The sequence below is a fragment of the Cicer arietinum genome, chromosome 5 (genome assembly GCF_000331145.2).
Source record: "Cicer arietinum cultivar CDC Frontier isolate Library 1 chromosome 5, Cicar.CDCFrontier_v2.0, whole genome shotgun sequence".
Taxonomy (NCBI): Eukaryota; Viridiplantae; Streptophyta; class Magnoliopsida; order Fabales; family Fabaceae; genus Cicer; species Cicer arietinum.
Genome location: NC_021164.2, coordinates 52219833 through 52245213, shown reverse-complemented (window position 1 = coordinate 52245213; position 25381 = coordinate 52219833). Strand labels below are relative to the sequence as shown.

The 25381-nt window shown below is 28.5% G+C and overlaps 2 protein-coding genes across 8 annotated transcripts; both read right to left on the bottom strand.

The window, feature by feature from the left end:
* Nucleotides 1-384: 384 nt before the first annotated feature.
* LOC101505128 (UV-B-induced protein At3g17800, chloroplastic-like) lies at nucleotides 385-3069 on the bottom strand. Of its 7 annotated transcripts, none has more exons than XR_003472806.2 (5): nucleotides 2885-3047; nucleotides 1825-2126; nucleotides 880-936; nucleotides 700-737; nucleotides 385-577 (listed from the first exon to the last, which is right to left on the bottom strand). XR_003472806.2 is itself a non-coding variant. In XM_027334409.2 (4 exons), exons 1-3 carry the CDS (start codon nucleotides 2996-2998, stop codon nucleotides 924-926), a joined length of 429 nt encoding a protein of 142 aa, XP_027190210.1. In that variant the 5' UTR covers nucleotides 2999-3044; the 3' UTR covers nucleotides 385-577; nucleotides 880-923. The 7 variants fall into 7 exon arrangements, 2 of the variants coding, with proteins under 2 accessions (XP_027190210.1, XP_012571232.1); XR_003472808.2 differs by having other exon boundaries at nucleotides 700-719; XR_003472803.2 differs by having other exon boundaries at nucleotides 700-780; nucleotides 2885-3046.
* A 9454-nt stretch (nucleotides 3070-12523) lies between these two features.
* LOC101504815 (uncharacterized) lies at nucleotides 12524-16385 on the bottom strand. The gene is made up of 6 exons (XM_004500067.4): nucleotides 15824-16385; nucleotides 15023-15134; nucleotides 14758-14929; nucleotides 14491-14672; nucleotides 13958-14106; nucleotides 12524-12873 (listed from the first exon to the last, which is right to left on the bottom strand). Exons 1-5 carry the CDS (start codon nucleotides 16246-16248, stop codon nucleotides 13981-13983), a joined length of 1017 nt encoding a protein of 338 aa, XP_004500124.1. The 5' UTR covers nucleotides 16249-16385; the 3' UTR covers nucleotides 12524-12873; nucleotides 13958-13980.
* Nucleotides 16386-25381: the final 8996 nt, after the last annotated feature.

The following is a 25381-nucleotide window of genomic DNA, read 5'->3' as shown; positions in this document are numbered from 1 at the left end:
CTCATTGCTTCCTTTTAGAGAACAATTTTATAGTAGAATTACCAATGGATTTGCACCGTTCCTTTTTTTTAAACCGTTCTAGTAGATCATTTTTTAATTGCTCTCTATAAGATACGACAACGCTTTATACCCCTTGCAAAAATAATATTTATACAAAAAAATAATATTGTAAATTATTATATTTCAGAAAAATAATTTCATTAAACATTATTATTATAATATTCTAATTAATTTTAAAATATAACAACTACGATAATACAAAATTATTATAATACTTTAGTTAAAGTTCATTTTTCTGTTATAGTGGTCAAACACAATATATATTGATATGCCTATGGTAGTGATGTGTTAATTAAACAGTATAAATTGATGAGACATTGTAACTGTTGGTCATTCATATGATGTATTAATTCAATTTCTCTTATTTATGTTCTAGAGATGAGGAGGCAATCAAAATAACATCTTTGAAATAAAAATACCCGTCTATAAAAAAACAAAAACAAAACTTAAATATCGATATATATAAATCTTGTGCTTTCAAATGTTGAAATTCTTCATCGGTATCACCATCATTCATCTACAAAATAAAAATAATATATTCAATAAATAACATTAATGCAGGTATAAAATTTATTTAGATTAACACTGTCATTAAGCAAGAAACCTGCCTTTAGAATATGAAGAAACTGTTAATATTACCTGAACGAGAATGTAGCAGCCTGAGAGTATTTCAAGAACTTGCACCATTATAGTTGCAGAAAAATAAGTTACAAAGCTTAACTGCTTAAGTTAACAGAGGTATGCAGAACTAAGTAATAATAAAAAAGACAACCAAGTCAATTCCTAGTGCTAAAAAAACAAAATCTACACCAAACATACCTTCAAGGTGGAAGAATTGGGATCCACAAGATGTTGTCTTCTTTTTACGAATCGCTCCTGGAGTCAAATATCAATCCAAGCTTTAAACCATAAGACTAATTTCTTTGAATTATTTTTGAAAACTATCAGGCTTTATACAAAATCTATATGAGCATATATGCAAAATAAGAAGTCCAAAGAGCTGATTGCAGCATGAAAGGAAAAACCTGTACAGTTGACTCAACAAATACATCAACAACAAAAAATAACAATTCTGTTTCACAAGTAAATTCAGTATTTCATAAAGAGTAACTTAAATTCACTGATTACTTATTGTGCATTTCATGAGACTAGAAACAGATGGTATTTATCCACCAAACAGTTAGTTAAAACAATTTGATGACATTTGGAATGTACATGAAATGCAAACTTTATATAGGAGTCAAGTATATCAATTCAAACCTGTATAATAGATAAAAGCAAGGATTGCTCAGTTTTTTGTTTCACAATAATGTGACTCAGAAGTATTAAATAGTCATTCAGTGAAACCAAATGATGTAAAATTTTCAGCCTATCTACTTTGTAAAAAATACTCTTACTTTACATTTCATTATCATTGATCATTGATCATTGATGTAGTTCTTTTAGTATGATTTTTTAAAGTTCCTTACAGTAATATATAACTGATGGATATGCAGAATGAAAAAATTAAAGTGCAGATTCCAATACCACTGGTATAGGCATACTAATAGCCAAGATTCCACCTTCAAACTCCTAACCATAATAAATCATTAACAATGATAAAAGTAAACAAGCCCAGGTAAATATACTCGAAATATTTAAGTGAAATATAGCATCTATCAATTAAGGGATCCATGAAAGACATTTTATCAAAGTTTTACAAGATTTATGAACAATATATGGTAATAAAGCAAAATATCAGATGTCATCAAGTTTAAAAAAAACCTGTACAAAACTAAGTCAGTTCCTGAAGCAGAAGGCTTTTCCTTTTGTTCATCACCATCACGATCAGTTTGGAATTGCTCTAGTTGCTTCTCCACTGCAGCAGACATGAGATGTGGGTGACTAACCAAAATCTGAGAGAGAAACTGCCCGATTGGAGACTCCAGCTTCAGTGGGGCAATATTACAACTAGATCCAGATGACTCTGCAGACGATGATGCAGCTCTAACTACAAAAACCCTTTTACTTCCAACGGAAAGTTTCCTCCCATGGCCTTGCTTGGAGCTAGGTACAGAAGTGTGCACCTACCCACCGCCAAAAACAGTCAGCAAGCATACAAATAATCCCTTAAATCTCATGTGTTAAAATAAAATAATCTTATTTGGTGAAAACACAATGAACACCATGGCTGTTTATCAAGTCAATCACTCCAAGCACAAAGAAATACAATATAGAACTGGTGTCAATTATCAAATACTCACATGAAAACAAAAGTATCTCAAAGTATTTTCTATGCAAAATCCAAATTAAACACCAACAATAATTTTTAAATAATAAAAATAAAAAACAGAGGTGCAACATTAAATCAAACTATATAAAAAAGACATTAAAAATGCTACCATTTACCACCTTCATGCATAATAAACTACCTCTGCTAACTCAAGTCTAAATACTAATACTTACTTAGGACATTTTGCAAACACTTCATATGCACATTAAGGATACTAATGTTCTAACTGTGATGGTTCTTCTCACTAATTAACATAGTGCAGAGAGATTAAAATAAACAACCAATATCTCAAGTTATATGAACAATCAATGGAAATAACCATATATCCATCCTTAATGCTTCAAGTTTTTCAAAGTGTCTCTAAGATTAGAGAGATGAATTTCTCATGTTTTAGAATCCACAAGATGTCATAGATTAAGAAACAGGAAACATGAAATAGAATAAAGAGCGACACCAAAATCAATCATTTGAAGATGACTGTAGAGTTAGTTTTAGAGTAATGCAAAGGTTGAATGATAATAGAACAAGGATGAAAATACATATCAAAATCACCAAGTCACGAAGAGGTAAAACTTTTGCAAGTACCGCAAGATGCCAAAACCCTAATAGATGCAGGGTTGCGAGAAAAAACAAAATAACATCGGTTGTGTAGTGTAGTCTAAACATATCACTAAACAATTTATGAATTTTTACGGTACAAATTATAAAATTTATTGTTTAACTACAACAAAATATAACAACCGTTCTCTATTTGACTCTCCGACAGTTTTTTATCATTAAAAAATTAAGCGTTGCAGTGGGATAATCCGTTTTCTTATATTTGTAATAATAATTATATTCATTTTTTAAAATGCTCTCATTCAGTGGGATAATCCGTTTTCTTATATTTGTAATAATCACTTTAATTATATTCATTTTTTAAAATGCTCTCATTCAAATATTACTATAATGAGATAATAATCAAAACTATAAAATAAATAAATATGACATTAACATTTTATATTAATTATTAAATTATAATAAATATATATAAAATTATCATGGCATAACAAATCTACAAAAATAAATAAAATCAAACACAATACTACTTTTTTTAGTTATTTTTAAAATAAATTTTATAAATAACTAAAAATAATTAAAATATAAATATGTGCACACTTAACAATAGTCAAACATATAAGAAAATATCATATTAATTACCACAACAGGTAACATCGTCTAAATCATAATTTTTTTTACATATTTACACTAAAATATTATTCTTTTTAAAAATATATAAAAAATAATAGAATATATAGTATTTGTTATCTATATTATTTATTTAGTCAAATATTATATTATAGAAAGCACGTCAAAGATTTTACAAATGAAAAGTAACGGTCCTTTTACTAGAATGTTTCCTTTAAACATTATTGAATGTTATAGAAATTAATAAAATTTATGTTTTACTATTATTAACGACATATGGACTTTATTACATATTGTGTTTGCTTATAAATAGTGGAGAAAATCAAGGTTTAGATATAACTAATAGTAATATCAACAAGTTAGTCAGAAAAAAAAATTGTTAACAATGAAGCTCTATGTTTTTATCTTTTTCTTTGTGTCACTCTTGATTAGCTCGTCTGGCCGTGAGTTTCTCTTTTCTTATTTTTTTCTTTGTATCACTAATATATTTTTTGGCTTAATTGCAGTTTTAGTTCCCCTATTTTAACTGAATATTCATATATTCATATATATTAATCAATATTCATATATTTTCAAAAATAATGATAGTAGTTTTTTTTAGTATTTTTATTATTTATTCATTTTAAATGTCTTTTATCTTGTTATTAGTCAGTAAAATTAATACAAGTTTTTGATAATAAAAAAAATTCACAAAGTAAATATGTCATAATTAATATTGTTATTTACTTAATTTAAGGTCCCATAAAAAATTTATTGATACTATAATATTTTTATAACATATATATTTAATTATTTTGCCTGAAAAAAAATATTACAATTACTATATATACATAGAGAAGTTATATCTAATACAGTAATTTTAATTCTAATTGCCTAAGCCCCTCCAAATGATATGCGTTGGTATTGTTAGGCTGGGTTATTTATATAGGATATTATTAGTGATTTTATTGTCAGTGTGTCACCAATATATTTTAAATCTAGTATATTTTTTTAATAAGAATTTTAATTATATTATTTTTGATTTTACAACCACAATTCACAACTAATTTTTCTAACTTTTATTTATTCCTAATCATACCTATACTGAATCATTTTGTTTTTATCAAGCACATAAATTGAAGTTATCTATTGCAAATTCGAGAATAAGTATATTAATATTATTGTTTTTTGTTTTTCCTCTAAAGGTTTGACAACAGTAAAGCCGGTTGAAATATCATGCGACCCAAACAATCTTCCAATAGTCCGAATTATGTTTTGCAAAAATAGTGATTGCCAAGAAAAATGTCTTCAAAATTTTGGCGCTGGTGGAACCAAAAATGCTGCTTGTGTTGGCAGAGACACTTGTGTCTGTTGTAATGATAGTTAGATTAATTAATTGCATCTCATGCATTGAGAATAGTTAGATTAGTTAATTGCATCTCAAGCATTGAGAAATTTTACTGAATAAACGTTTAGTATTCTGTGTTATCACCAAACTAATATGTGGCAAATATTATGGAATTTGTTTGATTTGAGCTTTTTCTTTTATCAAATTTTGATTTGAGCTTTCATGTATTGAAATTAAACACAACTGTTGTTTTTAAGAGTCAACCATCAATTGGGTAAAAAAATAATGTCACCCATCAATAGACAACAAAAAAATTATAGTTATTACCATCTATAATCAATTAAACACAACATAAAGGCAAAACAAAATTACAAATAACCAAAAGACTATAAAAGCACAAAGATACTAAACCACCACTCCCCTATAACCAACTATGAGACTAAACCTCTTTCTCATATTACTCCACCGATTAAAACAAAAAATACAATTTATATTTTAAAATATCAACTCAATCATAAAAGTTTAATAATGTGATCAAAAAGAAAGAAAAACAGCAGACAAATATTCCAAGCATACAAAGTATATCACAAGTAGGGGGATATAACATCAAAAAGCATAGTTAAAAGTTAAACATTGTCTAAGGCACACATCAGCAAATTTAAGAAGTTAAATGAAATGTCTTACAAAGCATCTAAACAAACTAACAGAAACTACAGGAATAAACTACATGTTATCATCTGTTGGATTGTGAAGGTGGTCAATCTTGAAGGACATGTCATTTAGTTCATTCAACAGAGTCTCATGGTTCTGGCCAATGGTTGTCTCAATATTTTGGAATATGTCGATGTCCATGGTTTGAAATTGTTCACTGATGAAGGTTTGAAGAGAGTTGAGCTTGTCCATAACCATGCGATTTGAAACGTGATCATCATCTTTTGTCGTTTTGTCTGCTTCTTCTTCATCTTGGGCAGCCGTAGATGATTGTCCAAGATCGCTTTTGTGGACATAAGCCTGAAGTTTCTCGCTCCACATAATCTTCATAATAGGCAACACATTCAAGTCCAATATATTGTCTTTTGAAGGTGTATACATTACTTCACCTGAAAAGTCCACTTGAAAATGATCCCAAATCCTAGTAATCTCTTTTGCATATGGCAAAATGATAGCATTCTTGGAAGCAAACAGAAATGACCAGACAAAATATGACCAATTGAGATCAGTTCCTTCTAGCATAAATAACATAATATGAAGCTCAAATTCAATCATTTGATAATAACTTTCTGCCTTCAGAACTAGAATAATTTCTTGCCTTCAGAACTAGCTTGTGCCTGTTTTCTTTCCATGGTGTTTTTGTCAAAACGGCATAATGATACATAAGCATCATATTTTGTCACATTTTCCCATTCACACAAATTTCCAAGCCTAAGTTTCTGACCTTCATATGTTAACTGCAGAGTTTCTCCAATTGTTTGAGTTTCTAACTCAATATATTTGTCTTTTACTTGAGATACCAACTTAAATCCTTATTTCTTCTGGTTGTAATAAAACACCCTAACTAAATCAGCATAGATTGGGCCATTATAACCAATGAATGCCTCGAAATGTTACGCCCTAAGTAGCTCAGGAAATTTAAAAGCTGAGAAGGAATCAAGTGTATCGTATTTCAAAGTGATCATCTTTTTATCCTACTAGTAAGTTCGGAATCGGTCCCTTTCTTCGGCTGAATGGAGTAATCTTGACAAATCTGCAACATTGTCTTGTCATTCTTAGCCATCCTTTTTTAATGACCCACTGAAGCATGCTTGGTTCGGGAACCTTGTTTTCGTTCATCCATGGTAAAGATTGAAGTAGATGAAGTTTTGAGGATTTGGGAAAAAATATGGGGTTTGGGGTTTTGATGTTGAGTGGGGACTAACCTTAGATGCAATTGATGATAGTGTACATATTTGATAATTTTGCATGTAAGATTGGATGAAGTTTTGGAGTAATGGAACTGAAGGAGAAACTATATTCGGCTACTGGGTTTTAAGCAAATGACCTAAAAAATGCGAAAACGTATTTATAAAGCGAAAAATTCGAATCTGTATTTAGATGCACTCTGGTTGTAGTCAAATACATAATTTGCTAGAAATGTGTATTCAAATACATGCTATGTGTATTCGGCTACGAGAAATAAATATTATTTTTAAGTCTAATTTTTACTGAAATACAATATTTAAAAGACATAATCATGTTGAGAAAACACATATTCATACATCAAAGATTCAAATCTATCAACTTATCAAGTGAAGATTCAAGATTTTGAAAAGAAGTGACTTAAAAAGCATCAATACCTTGTATTTGAGATCAATTTCATTTAGAATGCCAAGTTCTCTTTGTATCTTATAGAATGAATCTTTAGGCAAAGGTTTTGTGAAGATATCTGCTAGTTGATTATGTGTATCCACAAATGTAACTTCAACATTTCCTTTGAGAACATGATCACGCAGAAAATGATGACGTATGTCTATATGTTTGGTTCAAGAATGCATGATTGGATTCTTTGTGATATTAATAACAATGGAATTATCAAATCTTTGGGGGATGCATCCGAAATCAAGTCCATAGTTAAATAACTTTTGCTTGAGCCATAGAATCTATGCACAACAACTGTCTACTGCTATGTATTCTGCTTCAGTAGTGCTTAGAGCCACACATGTTTGCTTTTTACAAGACCATGACACTAATGCATTACCTAAGATATGACAAGTATCGCTTGTGTTTTTTCGATCTTTTTTACATCATGCACAGTCAAAATCAAAATAACCAACAAGATTGCATATATTACCTTTTGGATACCATAAGTCAACATTGGTTATTCCTTTCAAATATTTTATTATTCGTTTCACTTCTACAAGATGTTATTCCTTATGATCTTCTTCAAACCTTGCACATAAACAGACATTGAACATAATATATGGTCGATTGGCCATTAGATATAAAAGAGAACTAATCATACCTCGATATTTTGATATATCTATTGATCTATCAGTTTCATCTTTATCTACATAAGTTCTGAAGCCCATAGGAGTTGCACTTTCTTTACTACTGTCAATTTCAAACCTTTGTAGTAGTTCCTTACATTACTTAGCTTGATTGATGAAAATGCCATTTTTGAGTTGCTTAATGTGAAGTCCAAGGAAATAATTTAACTTACACATCATAGACATTTCAAATTCTCCTTGCATCATTAATGAGAATTCTTCACATAAAGAGATGATGGAAATGCTCTTGATAGCTTTTGGAATTGCTCTTTTTATGTTGTGTAGTTGTGTGTTTGATGATGAAAAGTTTCATTCCTTTTATAGAGATTTTAGGATGTTCTATACATGTGTCAAAACACTTTATGACCGTTGGGGACTTAATAAAAAATCTAAGGTCATTAATCTTAATTACAGAAATGTCATCCAACTGTCTTTTGGACTGTTTCAGTCCATCCTCGTATATGAGGTTCAGTCCTCCTAGAAATTTGGACATGAACTGTCATTTTCCTTTTTCATTCTTCAATACATGTAAGACTATATTTTTGTCTTGTTAGCTACAGCCTTTTTGTACGTTGATGTGTTGGGTCATTTTCAACATGTGAGGATGGAGTGAACTAGAGGTTCATCCTCTTACAGTCCATCCTCTATCATATAAACTTTGGCATTTGACCTCTTCATTTAAATTGCTTTTTCTTTCATTCTTTGACATTGATTTATCTTCTCTTTATGACAAGAAATCGTTGTTTCAGTGATGTTGAATATTTTGCATTTTGAAAGTTCATCATCTTAAGGGTTCATCCTCTTGTATGTCTATCCTCCAGTTTTGATGACTTGATGGATTGAGTCATATTTTTCTCCTTTTTTATCTTAATGATGAGTAACCTGTTTTCTAATATGAATTTACTCAAAAGCACAAATTATTCATTAACCACAATCATAATCTTTTAAATATTTTTGTTATCATTAAAATCATTTGAGAGAGATTTTGTCTCAATTGTTTCCTCTTATTTTCATGTCAGTTGCAGATGTTTTTCTCCAACTCTATTTTTCTTTTATTATTAACATAATTAGAGAGTTAAATCCTTCATACATATGGGTCAAGTCAATTGGTCTCTTATTTATTTTATGTTTTACTATTATTATTTTTATTTTGTTAAAATAAAATTAATAATTATTTAATCTCATTTTTAATACTCCTTCAAATACCATTTAATTTTCAAAATATTACTAATATTTTAGAACTAATATATTATAAATGAGAGTAATTAAAACAATTAACCTTTTTTTAAAAATATATTACTAATAACTGAAACTCTCATATTCATAATAATTACTTTAATTATATTTATTTTTTAAAATGCTCTCATTCAAATATTATCATAATGAGATAACAGTCAAAATTATAAAATAAATAAATATAACATCAACATTTTATATTAATTACTAAAATAAATAAAATCAAACACAATATTACTATAGTTATTTATAAAATAAATAACTAAATAGGAAATTATTAAAAATAATTAAAATATAAATATGTGCACACTTAACAATAGTCAAACATATAAAAAAATATCATATTAATTACCAATACACGTAAAATCGTCTAAAATCTTTTTTTTTTTAATATTTACACTAAAATATTATTCTTTTTAAAAATATCTAAAAAATAATAGAATATAGTTTTTGTTATCTATATTATTTATTTAGTCAAATATTATATTATAGAAAGCACATCAAAGATTTTACAATATAAAGCAACGGTCCTTTTACTAGAATATTTCCTTAGGATATTTCCTTTAAACATTATCGAATGTTATAGAAATTAATCAAAATTTATGTTTTACTATTAGTAACGAGAGATGGACTTTATTACATATTGTGTCTGCTTATAAATAGTGGAGAAAATCAAGGTTTAGATATAACTAATAGTAATATGAACAAGTTAGTGAAATAAAAAGTTTGTTAACAATGAAGCTCTATGTTTTTATCTTTTTCTTTGTGTCTCTCTTTATCTTTTTCTCATTAATTTTAGTCAATATCCATGTATTTTCAAAAATAATGATAGTAGTTCTTTCAGTATTTTTATTATTTATTTATTTTAAATATCTTGTTATTAGTCAATAAAATTAATACAAATTTTAGATATAAAAAAATTTACAAAGTAAATATCTCCTAATATTGTTATTTACTTAATTTAAGATCCCATAAAAAAAATTATTGTCAGACTGAGTTATTTAAATAGGATATTGTTAATAATTTTATGTCAGTGTGTCACCAATATATTTTAAATCTAGTATATTTTTTCAATAAGAATTTTAATTATATTATTTATGATTTTACAACCACGACTCACAACTAATTTTTCTTTTATTTGTTCTTAATCATACCTATATCGAATCATTTTGTTTTTATCAAGCACATAAATTGAAGTTATCCATTGCAAATTCGGTAATAAGTATATTAATATTTTTTGTTTTTTCCTCTAAAGGTATGACAACATTAAAACCGGTTGAAATATGACGCGACCCAAACAAACTTCTAATAGTCCGAAATTATGTTTTGCCAAAATAGTGATTGCCAAGCAAAATGTCTTCAAAATTTTGGCGCTGGTGGAATCAAATATGCTGCTTGTGTTGGCAGAGACACTTGTGTCTGTTGTAACGATAGTTAGATAGATTAATTAATTGCATCTCATGCATTGAGAAATTTCACTGAATAAATGTTTAGTATCATGTGTTATTACCAAACTAATACATGGCAAATATTATGGAATTTGTTTGATTTAAGTTTTTTTTTTCTTTCGTTAAAATTTGATTTGAGCTTTCATGTATTGAAAAAAACACGCAAATGTTGTTTTTAAGAGTCACCCATCAATTGGGTAAAAAAATAATGTCACCCGTCAATAGACAATAAACAAAAATTATAGTCCATCTATAATCAATCAAACACAACATAAACCCAAAACAAAATCACAAGTAATCAAAAGACTATAAAAGCACAAAGGAATTAAACCACCACTCCCCTCTGTCAATTTGACAAGCCCCCTAATTATTGGCCTTAGCCCACATTTTGAAGGGGCTAAAGAAATTAATAATTTAAAAGGCCCCTAAAATTTTGTGGGCTTAGGAGGCCCATAGGCCCACTTTTTTTAAAAAAGAATCGATTTTCTTTTTTGAGAAATAAAATTTTTCAAATTTTTCACCGATAATTTTTTTTTAATTTTTTTCTATAAAAATTGCCGATAAAAAATTTCTGACTTTTTTCGATAAAAAGTTTCTGATTTTTTTTCGATAAGAAATTTCTGAATTTTTTTCGATAAAAATTTTCTGATTTTTTTTCGATAAAAAATTTCCGATTTTTTTTCGATAAAAAATTTCCGATTTTTTTTCGATAAAAAATTTCCATTTTTTTTCGATAAAAATTTCCGATTTTTTTTCGATAAAAAATTTCCGATTTTGTTTCGATAAAAAATTTCCGACTTTTTTTGGATAAAAAGATGTTCGATTTTTTTTCGATAAAAAGTTTCTGATATTTTTTTTCAAAAAAAAATCTTAAAATTAACAAAATATTGGGGGCCTATGGGCCCCTAGAGCCCCCTCCCTTAGGCCCCATGAAATAATGGGCCTAAATTAAGGGTCCCTTAAAAGATTATTTTGATAGGGGGCCTAATAATAAAATAAAAAAAGTAAGGAGGCCTTGTAGTTGGGGGCTTTTTTTGACGACTCTACTCCCGTCTAACCAACGAGACTAAAGCACTCTCTCATATTACTCAACCGGTTAAAACAAAAAATGCAACTTATTAGTTAAAATGTCAACTTAATAATAAAAGTTTAATAATGTGATTTCAAAAGACAATATTTAAATTCTGAAAACAATATGAAATAATTATTAATGAATAACATTTTAATTAATAATAATTTAACACAATTACTCATACGATCTATTAACTTAATTTTATATAACACTTCCGTCGTTTGTTTTTTTATTTATTTTTTCTCATTTGGTCATTTAATTAATTTTATTACAAAATTCAAAAATATAAAGAATAAAAATAAAAGTTTATTTAAAAATTTGAGTTATAAATTTGATGAAATTTGCATTATATTGAATATGATAATTAATTTTATGAGCTTTATTTGAAAAATTTGATGAATTTTTATATATAACATTGTTAATATTTTAAAACATAAAAAATCAAATTATTTACTTACAATTAAATAAAGGATCAAATCTAAAAAGAAAAAAAAATAAAAGACTGAAGTATAATCTAAAATTAAATTAAGAGACCGCGTAAACAATTATGTCTAATAAATTCTAATTAAAATATAAATAAACACATAATTTAAAGCCATAAAATTGGTGAAGCAAAAAAAATGAATTTTATTTTTGATAAAATCAAGTTTTTTAACAAAACATATCTGAATTTCAACAAAAACAAATTGGAAACTATAACCAGATTTATAACCGGCAATACCTCCTCTTTTTGGAAGACAAGGGTGATTTAGTTTAAATACCCAATCCAAATAAGTTGTTAACATTTGGATATGGTTGGGTTTTTGAAAAGTCCAACCCATGCACATGCACTTTTATTGGAGAAAAGCACTACAATCACGTACCAATTTAATCTTAATTTAACCAGAATCTAATATGTACATCTAGCAAGCTTCATTTTCATTAACTACATATGAATAGCATGAGTCATGATTAAAGGATACATCATTTTCTTTCCTATTGTCAAAGCATTATACATATTTCAGAATACCAACAGGTCACTCTAACCTAAGTGCCAAGTTAGACAAACCACAACCACGAGACCTAAATAACACACTGCCACTCCCAAAATTAAAGTTTTTTGTCCCTATAACATCTTCCTTCTACTAATATAAGTCATCAGTTATCAACATGAAAACAAGTCTAATCAGTCAAGTTACAGAAACCATATCAACATGCAGTCAAGATCAGCTCATACTGTACTGGAATTAACACCGCGCAATCTGTCACTGCAACCAAAAACCAATATTACATCACGGTATATGCCAATTTGGAAAAGAGAAAAGGAAACCATCAACCTGAACAACAAACTATCAAATCCTTACAAGGATAAGTCGTTTTTGAAATTTGCAGTGGCTATTATGCATATATAAAAAAAGGCAGCATATAACTAGTCTTTCAGGGAATTGTTATAAAAATGTTTTACATAATTTATGAGGTGTAGCATAAATCACTGATGTATAGTATACTGATTGGATTCTATGTATAGTTACTGATTTTAATTCAGATTTTCTATAGTAAAGGTTGTTCATTTGAAACATTTAAAAGCTTACTGAGAAACATTAAAAAGCTCTCTATTTCACTGTGTCTATTCAGTTGATTGGCAATCACTCCAAATAGTACAAGTTGCCCAGAATACTTGAATCTCAAAGCTTAATCTCCTTATTAAAATACCAAGATTCAAGATCAAAACTCAAATTACAACTTGTAACGAGGGCTGTTTCCACGGCATTGATGCACCCCTTCGACGCCGGTGCACTCCCACTAACCCCGTTGAGCAGTTAAATATCTATGTTCAGGAACACTTATGTCCCTCCACATGTTTGAAATTAAGAAATGGTCTGTCCTTGAACCAAGCAAATATCTGAAGTCTTATCCAATGCTAATGAAGATTTTTTTTCTGACTCTTGTGATTATAAAGGAAACCAATAAAACTAGAAGACTACAACTAAGACATTCAACATTCTTCATAGTTCTGAAGTTTCCTTCCTTTTTACTATGTTTCACAATTACCATACAGAATATTCAGTTTACAGCATGCTAACTACAAGTAAATCAAGTAACAATAAGTTATATTCTATGCAATAATATTATCCTGAAATAGAACACAAAAAATGAAATTCACAGAGAATCAACAGCAAGCAAAGCAGATAACATTTCCAGATATCACATGATCCAATTGACTTAACAGTTAAATAACATCTACAGCTTCCTAGACAGTTGGTCCGTTGAAACGTGAAAGAGGTTCAGAAAGAAAGATCAATACAAAGGTTAGGAAAAACATGGCATATGTATTATGTAAATTGTACTAACCATAGAATAGAATGCTGTCAGCATCATGATCTCCTAAAAATATGATGACGGCCCAAAACTTCAGGAATCCCCAATGCTGAAATGCTTTCACAGCCGAAGATCTCTTGAAGCTTAGCATCACACATTATTGCCATAGGATTCACAGGATCCTACAAGTATTAGTATATTTAAGGGTCATGTAAGTCAACAAGTTATTTTCCAACAAAGTTCCCCATACTTAATTTGTAACCTATATGAGCAAATACTTTTTCCTTTCTATTTGTGTTAAAATCAAATGCATTCCCGTGTTGCGGATAAAAGTATAACAAACTACAAGACATTAAATTAACGTGCAAAAAAATAAACAAATCTTCATGTACTAAAAAGACCAAGATATTAAAGTGAAGTAGAGCTGAAAGAAGAGAAAAGGCATATAATTATTAACAAAACTATCAAGCTATCAATAATTATCATTATCAAGAACCAGTACTTGACTTCAATGCAGCAATGCCACTGTGCATGAACTTAGTATAAATCTAAATTATGTTGCTTACCTCTAGATGGTTGACCTTTATGTACTCCCAAATACGTCTCAGAACCTCTGTCTGTAGCATCTCCCTTCCGGAAATGCCAAAAAAGTTAGCAAGTGAATCAGATATTATAACAGAAGGAGTAGGTTCGGCGCTTCTTGTTCCCAACTCCACATCTACCTTCTGTTTCTTTGGGGCAGGCTGTTCTGAAAGTTCAAAAGCATGAAAAAAATCAAACAATGAATTAAACCACAATTTTGTAGAAATATTACCATGACCCAAGGTACTTACTGGTTGGTTCAAGGGCGATTATGTGTTTAGCCAGCAACTTATTCATCTTGAACATATCAGTACAGTCCGTCTCAAACACCACACGCAGTTCATCATTGCAAATTATCTTCCTTTTGTTGCTAGGATCTTGGAGATTATTTTTCTTTATGTACGCCCATAGTTGCTTCACAATCTAAACCATTCATTCAACAAATTATAAATCTTGCTGGAAACCACATTGAAATACGTAAAGTGAAAAACAATCTTCAAACATATTAGTACATACCTCAGTCCTTGGCAATGCTGGCTGGCCAACAATGACCTGAAGTTCAGGCGAAACACCGCAAAGTTTGTTGAGACCTCCAGGGCCACCTCTTCTCTTTGCCTTAGGTTGAACACTACAAGACAAAGACACAAGAGTAGGATTACTTAACATGACCAAACATCATTGCAAACAAAAAACAATTAACAAGACGCAGAGATATAATACATCATATCATATTCATATAAACATACAAAACATAGAAGTTCAGTTGTATGCAGATTTCCAATGACAAATGGAAAAATTTACCCATCTCACAATACATTGACACCCCGGTGTCCAACCCCACATGACACCAACAGATGTAATTGCACTCAATCACTTCCATTTTCTTAAATTATTACTGGTGTTTCCAGTTCCACCCCTCAAAAACACAAGGTGTGAATTATACACATTCACATTCTCCCCAAAATTGAATTTTAAAACAAAAACAAAATTTTAACCTAATTTCATCCATTTTTGGAAAACAATTACTCCTAGAGCTAGAACAACCTAACATCATTAGATAGATCTGCTTCATAGCATATGAAAACTCAACTTCATAATATTCCATCTTCCTCCCTAACACCCTAACTGCTACATAACAATAAAATAAAATTCTCTCATTTCCAAAAACAAAACACACTCTTTAAGTAGCATTAGTTAATTACTTAAAGTATCAAATCCCTCTTTACTTTATGTTATTTTCTTCCTCATTTCATATTCATGCAACCATTTCATAATAAAAAAAAAACAATAATAAAACATAAAAAAATTAAACCTAACCTTTCTTTGGTAACCTCATTGGCTGAAAGAGGAGGAGGTTGAGTAACAGGAGCATCAAGAGCAACAGAGTTAGTAGGGAGGGTGTGAAAAGAAGCAGAAGTAACAGGGACAGAGTGGGAATTAGGGTTTTGGTGAAGGGCAAAATGGTCCTTAGGAGGAAAAAGTAGTTGTTGAGGTGGTGGTTGTTGTTGCTGTTGTTGTGGTGGTTGTAACTGCCTATGTGGAAGTTGCGGAGGTGGTTGTTGAGAAGCAAAAAGGAGATTGATCTGAGATGTGATGAAATCGAGTTTATGGGTAAGATCATGACCAAGTTTTGATTGAAGCTCTTGAACAACTTGGTTCAATGTAGTGAAGGTTCTAGTTCTAGGGTTTGATTCTCTGAACAACGAATGTATCGCTTCAGATATTTCTTCCTCTGTAACCATTGCTAATTCTTCTTCTCTTTTTTTTTTAACTGAAAAAATTAACGGACTCTCTTTTTTCTCTCTCTCTCTCTCTCTCTTTCTCTTTCTGTCTCTCTGGTACTGAGGTTGTCGTTTTTTTCTCTCTTTCTCTCTCTTTTTCCTTCTATCTCTGTTGTTTCTTTTACTTTTTATTTATTTATTAATTAAAAATTAAAAAATAGAAACTGACAGAATCCTCGTGGGATGTTTAATCATATACTGCCACGTCGTCCTTCTCGAAGCTAAGACTCCATCTAACCGTCAACTAATTTCAGTTTTTTAAATTTAAAAGTTTTTTCTAAATTAATTGCGGCTATTTATGATAAACCACTTTGAAATTTATTCATTTGGCTATTTTTTACTTAATGTCTGATAAACTACTTATAATTCTTCAAAAGTAATATTGGTCTCATCTAAAATAGAAATGAACCAAATTTTAAATTATACTATTTTAATTCGTTTAAAATTAAGGTATAAAAAATTATTTAAATTTTTTACAATTATACGTGAAGTAGAATTTTCTAATGTTTATCATTTTTAAGATTAAAAAAATTACTTAATTAATATCTAAATATGTATTCTAAAATTGAACTTATCAACTAATATCTAATAAGTTATTATCTCAATAGTAAGAACAAGAAAATGTATAAACTTTTACTATTAGAAATATTGATGATTATGTTAAAACTTCAATTAATTTTTAAGGAAGATTGGCCTCAAACACATAAAGAGTCCTAAAACAAATTTAAATGAAGCCTTTAGAGTCAACAATAGCATTTTAGATAAATTATTAAAAACAATTGAAAAACTATTTGTTAAACACTTAAAAAAAATTATTTATTAAATTAATATAATTAATTTTGTATAATATTTTTTTACAATTAATAATTAAAGCAATTAATTCAATACTGTTTTGAGATAATATTAAATTTAAAAAAACTTACTATTTTTAGATTTGAAAATACTATAATGAGACTTTTTTATTAAATAAATAAATTATAAAGATGAAATTATTTATTTTTAAAAGTCAAAAGCAATTGATAATCTCACTTTTAGATTGACTTATTTTTAAATATGTTCACGTGTGATTCGTGTGTTATGTTATTTATCAAAACACTCGATTAAATAACAAATGTACATTTTCATCTAAGAAATAATATTTATTTAAAGAAGTTGTTTTCTAAATGAATATATCAATTCACGGGGTGATCCACAACTGCAATTTTGATAAAAGTAACGCTTTAAAATTTTAACAAAATCATACTATTACTCTAGTTTTTTCACAATTCAAGATTTGTGCTTGAATGAATGTTGCACATTTTTTAGTTATGGTTTTGTAATGCTATGCTCTAAAGTGTCATTTCACATATTTTATTCTCGCATTTCGGCCATGTTTTAAGTGATTCTTTCACAAACGACATTTTTATTTATTTTGTCTTATTGCTTGATCATAAATTTATTACTGTTTGCTTTTGAATAGTGACTTTAATTATCATTGACACTGATATTGGGTTTTAATGTGTCTTTTATATAAAAGGGAAAATTATAAAGAAAACTACTATTGGGTCTTAACAGTCTTTTTTAAAACAAAAATTTATGTGTTTTTTATTTCATGTCATCCTTTTTTGTTTGATATTTCTTCAATGATGTAGACAGAAAATAAGTATAATTAAATCTACATATGAATTTTTTAAGATTTCTATTTTTTTTATTCGTACGTATAATGACTAAACTAATGTTTTGGTCATTAATCTTGAATTATTTCAAAAACACAATTTAGTGTCCAACTCATTTAAATTTATGTTAGTTTAGTCTTTAACGTTAACTTTATTGTTAACTCTAAACAATTATATCACATTTGATGTGTTATGTCACATGTTTAGTTGAGTAAACAATGATTCAAATGATGATAAATTAAAAAGAAGAAAAAAAATCACTAAAAGGCATCCTTCTTACCATTTAGCAAGAGTTTGGCAACACGGTTAGACTAAAAGAAATATTTTAAAGACCTTTTTACTCAAATATTCTATGGCTATTTAAAATTGAACTTTATTTTGATTATAGATAACTACTTAAATTAAATTTGTATTGATATAATTTTTAATGAAATATTCATTAATTTGATACAAATAATAAATAGAAACATTAATCTAACATCTTCTATATAGATGTTAAGTGTTAAATGTAGCTAACTATAAAATTTGGAATACCTTACTTACAAAAATTTGACAATAAAGCGTTTAAGAAATAAATGAGGGCAAAAACTAAAAGAGGAAGAAGAATCAGATAAACTCTAGTATAATTATGTAGTCAATTATGATAAAGAGGATAGTGGAGTCACCATTGAATAGCTTCCTGAAAAAAGCAAGCGATGAGTATTAACCCGTACCGTTATTTAGGGTATGTTTGGTTGTGAGAAGAAAGTGTGAAGAGAGAAAGGTGTGAGAAAAAATGTGAAAAGAGAAAAAGAGTAAATTTGTTGTATTGTTTAGTATAAGATAAGGATAATAGAAATAGAAGAGAGAGAAGTATATTTTCATCTCTTCTATCGTTTGGTTGAATAAAAACTCACTATGGCATCTGCATCATTGTTCTCAATCACTATATCATATATGATAAGGACCTCAAGAACATGAAAATGATCCATATTTTAACAAATTGGGATAAAGTTTATTTATTTTATAATTTATAATAATTCTTAGTTTGCTTTAATTTGAAATTGTAATAGTTTTAATTTAGATTTAGCTAATGTCATGTGTAAGTGGAAATATTTTGCTTCCTTACATTTAGCTTATTTGCAACAACAACAAAATAATGTAAGCTCAATATGAACATAAAGAATAGTATTATTTATGGCTCGTTTAGGTTTAGAGATAGTCTTACTATAAATATGCATTTGTAATCTCATTGAGAAAAGTTTTGAAATGAATTAGAATTTCTCTCATCAGTGACATGTGTCTCTTCTTTGAGTTATTGAATTATAACTTGCTTGATTTTATCAATGGTCTCCTTACCATTATGGCGATTCTTCATTGACTTATCAACCTTCTAAATTGCGGCGTCTTTCATCTTCATCTTCTCAACCTAATCCATCTTTGGTTTCTTTTCCCATTTTATTTTGCAACTTTATTTGAAGAAACCACTTGGTAGATCCTTATCTCTTGTGGAATCAATCTAAATTGACATCATCATCATTTTGATCATTCTTAGAAATAGTTCCACCTTCATTCCTAGCTGGATGGTATTATTTTTTTAGTCTTAAGAAAGGTTGTTTTAGGTTGTGCATTAATCAGAATAGACTCTGATTTTGTTGGGACCTTAGATTTGAACTTTTCAAATTTGGCATGCTTGGATTGAGAATCCTCAATGGCTTTTCCAATTTTAGTTCTACTTTTTGTGAAAAGGTTGAAGGTACATTTGGATAGATCAAGATCTGAGAAATTAGAATAAATCTTGATTGAATTAAGTCTTTAACATAAGATATAATATGTGTTAATAATCAGTGATATGAAAAAAGTGTGGCAACTTAGTGATATAAAATATAAATATATGTACTCTGTGTTGAAGGTAAATTTTCTTGAAAGAGATGTATTAATTGTGAGAGTTGAGTGAAGTCCTAAAGTAATAGATGTTTTGAATCATAAAGTATAACTGCACACACATAGAACTATGGGGATGGTCTTGAAGAGCATGTAAGGTGTAAATGTTTTACTTTTTTGTTTCTGACAAATTGAGGGGTCTTTGTTCAGAAGCTTGGCAGCGGTAATTTGATGAATGTTTTCCTACTTTCCTAACTTTGTTTTGTCATCACTCGAAGACGAGCAATGATTCAGGTTTGAATGTGTAATAACTTTTAAATATATGAATTATTTACCACTTTTTATAATTGAATATGCAAATCCTTAAGGAGATATTTTTATTAAATTAGTAATTTTTGGTATTTTTAATATAATATTGATTAAATTATCTTTATATTATATTATGGTAGTTTACGTTGGAATTATGTTGTTTAGTGTTGATTTTGTGCATAATATAATTAATTGACATAATTTGGATAAAATTCAACAGTGTTGTACTATCCCTGCAAGACAACAAGACGACAACAAGGTGTGGAGTCAAAACGTGATAATCTTTTCATAGAGGTGCAATTGATACCTCACCATGCAGGGACACATTAAAGTAATATTCCAGTTGTCCATTGCATTTATTCCATTGCGCCAAATTTTCTTTATGCATAAAAGAACAAAAGAATGACCAAAAAGGAGGTAAAAAATGGTCCAAAATTATCTTATAAAAAGGACAACAACTGCAAACTTGCAAAAATGGTGGAGGAAAACCTAATTTTTAGAATCTATCAACATAATTAGCAGCCATTGTCAACATCTTTCATTTCCACCCCATTGAAAGCCGTTGGAGCTAATTTTGTAACTTGAACTTGAAGAAGGAGAGTTAGAATTGATTGCTACAGTAAACTCAGTGACAACTGTTGTTGTAATTGTATTTCTACTCTTTCCTTTGATTTTTGTTGTAACACTCTTTTTGTAATGATTTCATTATTGTTCTGTTGCATTTTCATTTCTAAGCTCCTTATGAGCTAAACTTTAATTAGTTAAGGAGCAATGCTTTTGTAAGTAAGGTTTATGGGTTAATATGTTTATGGCATGTTAGTATTTATTTAATCAAACAGGTTTATGTTGTCATTAAATCTAAATATGATCATCTTAGATTTAACGCTAGTTTTTGAACTTGGAAAAGGAGAAAACAATAGATTTGTTTGTTTAATGCGGTTTAAGACAAGATGATCGGAAGTTGTTGACATTAAATAATTAGAAATAAGTCCATATAATAAAAGAAGAACTATAAATTGTAGCATGGTTGGATGTGAACATGTATCCGTGAATAACATTAGTGCATTTGAAAACTATGGTAACTGAGTTGGAAAACCCTTGATGTCATTATGTTTTTTAATGTTATAGCATGTTCGTAGCATATCGTATTTAGATAAACTGAACTTTCAATAGAGTTGATTCCTTAACTATTTATTAAACTTTGAATTTAGATTATCTTCCATTATAATATTTACTTGTTTTAAACTTGAATCTATTATAATATATTAAAATAGACTCTCAAACCATTCTTTCACACCTAATCTCATTTTATGTCACATAACTCTATTTTGGCCACGTCACTTATTTGCTTAGTTGTCATAGCTATAATCTCTTCTCTTTATATTATTCATATACTACACAATTTTATTTCATAAAATAAAAATTTCAACTATAAAAAATATTTCTCTATTATTTATTTATCATTTATTAAATGTGAATTTATTTCACAATAATTTCTAATGTAAGTTCAAATATCTTTTCTTTTTTTCATGGCTGAACCAAGATTTAAGAAGACATAATACCATAATCTCAAGACATGAACTATTGTTTACGTTGATTTTCTCTCCAATTTGTGTATAACAAAATTGCTTTTGTGGTGTTTGATGAAATGCAACTGATGTTTATATTTATTTGGAAATGCATTTTCCATTTTATGTCTGTAAACTACATGTTTTTGATGACGACAAGACCACCAACTATGGACAATGCAGCAAGATCAAAAAGAAGATCAAACCATCTTGAATGAGCTTCCAAATCCAAATAATAAATGAGTAAATATAAAGGTATATGATACAAATCAATAGTTCAAATACTTGAGAACAATTCATATTTACATATGCATTTAACATGTTTTCAAAAATCAAAAACAACATTAACAAATCATTTAAAATCATATTTTTGACAATTTGCATAAGTGTATTCGAATATACCATGTTGTATTCGAATACAACTTAAGTCAGAAGCAAAACTTTAAAAGGTGTATTCGACTACACGCATCTGTAGTCGACTACAAGCTAAGTCAGTGGCCAAGTGTATTCGACTACACCCATCTGTAGTCGACTACAAGCTAAGTCAGTGGCCAAGTGTATTCGACTACACCCATCTGTAGTCGACTACATGCTAAGTCAGTAGCCAAATGTATTCGACTACACTCATATGTAGTCGAATACAAGTTAAGTCAGAGGCTAAAATACATTGATCTGTATTCGACTACACTGATGTGTATTCGAATACAAGATGTAAAATTTGAATTTTTTGAACGTTACAAAGACGTGTATTCGAATACACATATACTGTATTCGAATACACTCAAAAGGGTTGACTTAGTTTGAGTCAATTTATGTTTGTTTAAAAGCTTAATAATATTTAGTGATGCAGAACTGTTTCTAAGGATAAATGTGAAGTTGGTGTTTTTATTATCTTTCTAAGATTTTCATGTTCCATTTTAGTTCTTATGTTTTAGTAGTAGTCATTAAGAACTGTGTAAATTGGTATTTTAATTATCTTTGTAAGATTTGAATGTTTCATTTTAATAAAATTAGTAAATTTTGTATCTATTATAATATATTAAAATAGATTCTCAAATCATTTATTTGACACCTAATAATATTTTATGCCACATAACTTATTTGTTTAGTTGTTATAGATATAATCTCATCTCTTTCTATTATTAGTATACTAAACAATTTCATTTCATAAAAAAAAATCAACAATAAAAAAACATTAATAATAACTTATAATGTAATAAATGTTTTTATATTATCATTTATTAAATGTATTTGGTAACCATTTTCAATGAAAGTTCAAACATCTTTCTTTTATTCTTTTCATGGTTGAACCAAGATTCAAGAAGACACATATCATAACATCGAGATATGAACCATTGTTTATGCTAACTTCCTCTCTAATTTGAATATAACAAAATTTCTTTTGTTGTGTTTGATAAAATGCAACTGATGTTATATTCATTTGAGTAACTAACTTTGGTATATTTTTCTCCTTTATGACCACATTTTTCTTCCACAAGGGATTGCCCCTCTTAGGCGTACTTCTATACTAACAATGTCTAATATTTAGTTACATAATTTTTATGTTATCTTTCATTTACAATATCAATGATAAAAAAAAATAAAAAATAAATCTATTTTATTTAATTTACAATATCAATATACAATATCATTTTATGTCGATGTCAATTATTGATGTTCCACTCAACAAACCATACATTTTGTCTCCTTTGAATCACTTCTTATTAGATCATTTGCTTTTCTTTTGTTAAACCATAAGGTCTTGATAGTTCATAATTTTCATCCTTCAAAGTAGATATATTGTTATAATGCATTTTTTTAGCACAATAAATCAACTGGGCAATAGTTGGAAAATTAAAGTTCTCATAGTAATTAAGGAACAATAATAACAACACATTTGTCTAAACACTTAATAAAATATTTTACTAGTTCTAAACCTACATCAATACACATGTCTTTTTTTTAGTACACATGTCTATTTAGTACACTTTTACTAGTTCTAAAATATTTCTCATTGTGGTTAACGTTTTATACAATTGAACAATTAAATAGGAATAACAAATTGTGATTACTGTAATAGAAGAATCAGACAAATGAATAGAAAAAATATTGAACGATTGATTGAAGTTTGCATGGTGAAACTTTTTGAATTGATAAATTCAAATACTTTTGCATCCAATTCTTTCATACGAAAAATATTTCTTTTGTTATTTAGTTTGAATACTTTTTGATTTTTTTAATTCTTTTAAAAGTATATATATATATATATATATATAAGAGTTTACTTCTACTTGTAGACTTAGAAAAGGTGATCAATTTCTCCGTACCTCTTCATCATTGCAATGGAGCGTCTTAGTCATTATATCTCGAATGTGGTTCAGAACAATTCACGGAAGCCCATAAAGTTTAGAAGGTTTGGCCCTGAGTCTCCCACTTAATGTTTGCTGATGATATTATTCTAATAGTCGAGGTCTCAATTGATCAAACTAACACGATAAAAAATATTCTCAATATTTTATGCTCACACTTAAGACAACATGTAGTGTTCCCAAATCCAAGGTAATCTTTTCAAGTAATACTAATCAAACCACAACAAATATTATTAGTACTATTTTGAATATTGATATTATTAAAGACCTTGAGAGTTATCTTGGTATTCTTGTCATCACTGGTAAAAAAGAGAAAGTCTCTTATGCTTTCATTATTAATAGAGTTAAGAAAAAATTGTTAGGGTGGAAAGCTAACTCTTTATATTGGATGTATCACTCAAGCTCAGAGTTTTTATTATGAGCCTTCCTAATACATGATTCAATCGACTATTATACTTGTTCCTATTTGTGACGAGGTTGAGAGGCTTTGAAGAAACTTTATTTGGGATCCTAATGCAAATAGTAAAAAATGTCATCTTGTTTTTTGGTCTACAATTTGTACTTCGAAGGAAGAGGGTGACCTTGGCTTTCGTAGTCAGAGAATGGTTAACGCTAGCTGCATGATGAAGATGGGGTGGATTATGATTATTAATCAAAACACCGTCTGAATTCGTATTATTCACTCGAAATATATTTGTGGCAACTTGAGTATGTCGCATATTCAGCATGGGGAAAAAGTTTTCAATATTTGGAGATGAATTACCAAATATTGACCTAAAGTGGTAAATTGTATTTCTCAAATTACTAGAAATGGTCAATCTATTTGATTTTGGTTTGATGATTGGGTCTCTAGAGTTTGCAAACTAAGCGTGTTAGAGTTAACCCTAGAGGCCAACAGTGTTTCCTTGATTATTAGTTGTACAATACATTTATTATTATTTATATAATAATATGTGGCATTTTATTTATTATATGAATTTATTTAAAACATAATAAAGTCCTTAGAATAGTTATTATGTTTAATATAATATTAAGTGTGACTTAATCATGAAATCCCATTAAGTATAAGGACACTATTTTTAACATATTCGTACTCAAGTTTTATTGTCAAAAACAACAACAATAATACATAGAGATTAGAATATGAGTAGCCTCATGACCACATCTCACGGGTCACAGATATGAGATATCAATTTTTCACATAAGTATAAATATTACGAGTAATATTTGTATTGGATTAACCCGGTATGAGAACACTGCATAATAGTTATGCAAGTATCATTATTGATTCTTATATGATCATAGTGTACAGTCATTTGACTTGAAGTCA

Bases quoted from the DNA above. Each gene is read 5' to 3' on its own strand.
- LOC101505128 (XM_027334409.2), bottom strand. From the start codon at position 2,998: ATGTTTAGACTACACTACACAACCGATGTTATTTTGTTTTTTCTCGCA. The intron at 2,127-2,884 runs GTGATTTTGATA...GGCGGTGGGTAG, and splicing joins TTTTACCTCTTCGTGACTTG to GTGCACACTTCTGTACCTAG.
- LOC101504815 (XM_004500067.4), bottom strand. From the start codon at position 16,248: ATGGTTACAGAGGAAGAAATATCTGAAGCGATACATTCGTTGTTCAGA. The intron at 15,135-15,823 runs GTTAGGTTTAAT...TTTGTCTTGTAG, and splicing joins AATGAGGTTACCAAAGAAAG to TGTTCAACCTAAGGCAAAGA. The intron at 14,930-15,022 runs GTATGTACTAAT...TGAATGGTTTAG, and splicing joins CAGCATTGCCAAGGACTGAG to ATTGTGAAGCAACTATGGGC.